At 40.8% G+C, this 4604-nt stretch overlaps 1 protein-coding gene across 1 annotated transcript; it reads right to left on the bottom strand.

Moving 5' to 3' along the window:
• Positions 1 to 2560: 2560 nt before the first annotated feature.
• Positions 2561 to 3706, bottom strand: LOC147624522 (uncharacterized). Its single transcript, XM_086819981.1, has 2 exons — positions 3087 to 3706; positions 2561 to 2966 (listed from the first exon to the last, which is right to left on the bottom strand). The coding sequence occupies exon 1, from the start codon at positions 3602 to 3604 to the stop codon at positions 3299 to 3301; it is 306 nt and encodes a 101-aa protein (XP_086676107.1). The 5' UTR covers positions 3605 to 3706; the 3' UTR covers positions 2561 to 2966; positions 3087 to 3298.
• Positions 3707 to 4604: the final 898 nt, after the last annotated feature.

Below are 4604 nucleotides of genomic sequence, written 5' to 3'. Positions count from 1 at the left end.
ATGTGTGTGTGTGTGTGAATAGCCTCTTAATGCAAGATATTTTGTGTGTATGTAGTCATAGCCCATGCCATGTGTCATTGCTTAGTATGTGTGTTAGTCAAAAGATAAGATTTATGCCTATAAAAGCATTGTGCTTGGTGAGGATTTTGAATAAATCTAATAAAATCATACATTGTACATGCAATCACTTGCTCTCTTTCTGTTGAGTTTACATCTCTCTCTCTCCTCTCAAGCTCAACTCCAGCTCATGAGCTCCAAGCATATCTCAAAATCTGTGGAGCTTCTCAGCTTCCAAGGCCTTCGTGAAGATGTTAGTGACCTGCTCCTGTGTGTTGACGTAGGCCAAGTTCATGTCACCTGCCACCAAGACTCTCCTTGATGAGGTGGTAATGTACCTCAATGTGTTTCATCCGCACATGGAAAACTGGATTCCTGGCCAACTGTATATTGCTAAGATTGTCACAATATATGACAACCTTTCTCTCCACATGCAACCCCAAATCAGCAAGTAGCTTGTGTAACCAAGCTACCTCACACGTTGCCACCCTAGCTCCTCTGTAGTCTGCCTCTGTACTTGACAAGGAAAGTGGAGCCTAGTGGGTATCTTGTGTTTCTCCAAAGCAATGCCTAATGAGACTAAATCAATTACGAATAAGTTCACCACATGCTTAGTGTCCTAAACTTGACACTTCCGATTATTCGCAAGTTTGTCTAATATATCACTTCTACCTGTTTTACCCTAGCCTCTTCAATCTCAAGCAAGGTATATATTCTCTTTTCCTTCATCTCTTATGTAAAAAGTCTTTTTACAAGAACTTTCTTATGAGTATTTCCCTTCTCTTTCCGATCTTTTAAGTTTTTCTTTTTTCCTTTTTTCCTTCTCATTAGACCTTAATCCTAATGTTAAATTCTACATAGAAATCCTAATGAAGAGCTTTAATGGGTGAAGAGCTCTTAATTAAAGCTCTTTAATAAGATTTCTATGTAGAAGATTAGGGTTAAGCTTCAATGAGAAAAGAAGAAAAGATTCAGTAAGAAGGATTTATATGTATAAAGTTAGGGTTAAGCTTCAATGAGAAGGGAAAAAAAAAGATTCAATAAGTTTTCTATGTTATGCAAAAGCTTTCATTAAGATTTATATTAAGATTAAGATTTTGTATATGCTTTCTATTAGGGCTAGTATTAGGGTTACTAATACTTTTTTTTCTTTATTTGGTTTGGTTTTATAGATTATTGACACATACAAGCCTCATATAAGGTAAGAGATCTCTTTCTATTATGTTTCCTCTCTTATGCTTTTACATGTTAACATGGTTTGTAAGTTTTAGGACTTTTATGATTAAGGTTTTTTATGTTTTCTTCCCTCTATTGATAGCCTTTTGAGAGCTATGCTTCTCTCAAGAGCTAGCCATATGTCTTAGCCTCATGCATGAGACACTAAGACATTAAAACTTTTAAGCATGAGGCTAGTGCATAAGCATCATGCATGAGACTTATGCATTAGCTATATGCGTAAATCCATATGCACAAGTCTCATGCATGGGGCTTATATATAAAGTTTATGCATGAGACTAAGATAACCCTTTTTTTTAGTGTGAGTTTTTTTTTAATGTGCATTAATAATGATGATTAATAACCTTAAGATTGATTTAAAAGACTATTTTTATGTGCATTATTACTGATAGTTAATAACTTAAAGATTACTTTTCTTTAAAAAGATGTGTATTTCAGACACCCTCTATCAAAAGAGTTCTATTTTGGGAGTTGCAACAGATTCAAGAAAACACCCACGTAAACCTATCGAAATCGATGTGAGAATCAATTCTTGTTTTTGGAAGGTTCTCATTTGGAGAACGTACGGCCAAGGTATAAGGGATTTAACAACGCTAACTTGAGTTATGCGCTACTACAAAGGAGACTTTCTTCACACAATGCTATAAGAGCATACAAGACGGCTCATAATTTCACACATCTCACTTCTCATCAAAGAGAGCCATGGCATTGTATTCATCTAACAAGTAAGCCCACACTCCAATACCACTAGCACAGATGCAAAATCCGAGACCCGGTGTAAAAAATGAAATGCCATGTGACTATACTATATAATACATGATTACAGCCTGTAAAATTTGAAATTCTATCAGGTTGTACATTTTTGACAGCCCGTCTGTGGCTCTGCAGATATGGAGGGCTTTAAGCCATTTTATACTGGCACCGTTTAATTTTGCCCATTAAAACTTGAATTGAAATTATAAAAAAGGAAAGGGAAAGGGAGACAGGGCCACTCATCAAAAGGCAACCCTGGTGCACAGTGAGCTTTTGAGGGTGAAGGCAAAACGAGAATACATTTAAAAAATAAAAGACATTTAAAAATGCAGGAGAAAAAAATGGTAATGACGAGTGTTCCATTTGGCATGAATATACCACATACAAAATGTAAGTGCAAGACCTTGCCAAGTGGAACGGCATGCGATCAAAGCCCTATATCAAAGCCTAGAAAAACTGCATATGTTAGGAAAGGCCATACAAGCCTGTGCAGCTAGCCATCAGCAATACAAAGCATCAAAAACATAATCTTGTCAAGGCATCCTAACACATTCAATGGACAAGCATCAGCAAACATTATGCCTGGAAGAAAGTTTGAATGAAACACGATATTGGCCATGCAGACCACAAAGCAACTCCATTATTCTAGCACCAATTCACCATGTAGCTTCCCTAGTATGAATACCAGGTTCTGTTGGCAGCAACTGTAAGGAAATTCGGCTCCTATGCCTTAAGCTTTTTAAGCTTGATGTCAATACACAGACTCTGCAGATCCACTACTTCCTTAAAAGGGATCTTCAAAACTACAGCAAAATGTTAAGAGTCCCTTTTAAGGGAAAATATCCGTGGCTAATCCACACAATTAACCCTATGCCGGCCACAAAAAGACATTCTTCAGCATCCTTTTTGATCACGAGCGCCTGTCCGATCGATAATTTAAAAAAAAATGAATAAGGGCAAACATTCAAACAATGAACAAATAAGAGCAACATTGAAACAATAAACATAGAAAGAAGGACAAAGAAGAATAGTAGGTCTACCTGGTTGTATCAGAAGATTACAACCTTCACTTGAGCGGCCGATCCCAAACACACAAGAACCTGCAGCTCATCAGCCAACATCCGGACCAGACGCAGCATCCACCGTGTGGCAGAAGCCTCTTGCATCCACCGTAATGTTCGCCGCTGGGGAGAGGCGCTCTTGAAGTAGCACGTCGTGTAGCCCCCTCGCTCTGAGTAGGGCCACCCTGTCGTTAGCCCGGTTCGCTCTTCAGATGCTGCTCCATTTCCTCCTGAGACGACGTCTCGAAGAGGAGAAGCCCCGCCTCCTCCTCCTCCTCGAGACGCTTCTCCCCGCCTGCTTCTCCTCTTCGACACGTCGTCTCAGGATGGGAAAAAGATCCTTCCCGGGGGCCTCCAAGTGCTTCTCTAAATGCCCGAGGAGGCTTAATGATGAGCTCTCCACATCCGGACCAGGAGCCTCTTGCATGGTGCAAGAGGGAAGCGCCCCCAGTTGGCGGATGTGGAGAGCTCAGCATTGAGACTCCTGCAGACACCATGCCCAACCCTACTGCAGAAAACTCGCAAGTTTGCAGTGCTCCCTCAAAACCTAGAAGGCGGAAAATTTTCTAAATTTTATATATGAGAAATAGGAAAATTTGTTTGCTTCAAGTCGTGCTACACTCAGAAGCTTGTGGCAAATGCAGATATCTGCCCAACACGGGTCATGGCAATATGTGCGGGCCTAGTGAATGTAGAATCACCTGCAGTGTTGCAATTCTAGCGCAATTGATGCCACCACGCATGTCAAGGCTAACTTTATGTGTGTAGCATGTGCGTGGGTAGTATCAATAAATCATATCACAATGTCACATTACTCAAAAAAAAAGCGATGGCTATTTTGGTCCACACACACACTCTCTCTCTCTACTACCACGCCGGAATTGTGCCACAGCCGATGCAACTTTTGGTAGCTTACACCAATCCTTTGCAAGCTGCCAAAATCATCATTTTTCTACGTAGACTTGGGTGGTTTACACACTGGTAGTGCGTCCGCCATTCAACCAATAGCAGCATGTTTACACAATGGATCTGGGTGCTCGCATGTTTACACATTGTCGTAACATTGCACATCTTCTATCCTTGCTGGCATCCACATCAGTGCCAAATTTCAAGGAGTTCTGGACGACCTCCCAAGCTGCCCAAATATGGCACACTCATTCTCCAGCCAATCAGAGAAGGGTTTAGTTCATTTCTTCATTTTTTAGGAATTGACAGTGTGTAACCCCTACGCCCCGAGACCCGCCCGCCATATTAAAAATGGCCGCCATGTTTTGGGCAGCCTGCCATTTTCATTTGGCCGTGTGTAAACTCCCTTGGTCTGGAAAAAAAGGGCGATTCTCAGTGATTCTGCCAAAAAGGGAGATTCTGATATTTAAGCGGAATTTCAAAATTTATTCTCCACAAAATAACACACACCCCAACACAAAGCGCATTGATTATTCGATGCCAAAGCGGGAGATTCGTGCGAAAGGGGGGAGGGGGAGCACTGTGAGAATG

This window comes from Cibotium barometz, chromosome 25 (assembly GCF_041138505.1).
Source record: "Cibotium barometz isolate CiBa-2024 chromosome 25, ASM4113850v1, whole genome shotgun sequence".
NCBI classification, from domain to species: domain Eukaryota; kingdom Viridiplantae; phylum Streptophyta; class Polypodiopsida; order Cyatheales; family Cibotiaceae; genus Cibotium; species Cibotium barometz.
The sequence above is the reverse complement of the archived record's forward strand: the minus strand, read 5'-3'. Positions and strand labels throughout refer to the sequence as shown.

Excerpts from the sequence above, each read along its gene's own strand:
- LOC147624522 (XM_086819981.1), bottom strand. The coding sequence starts at position 3,604 with ATGGTGTCTGCAGGAGTCTCAATGCTGAGCTCTCCACATCCGCCAACT.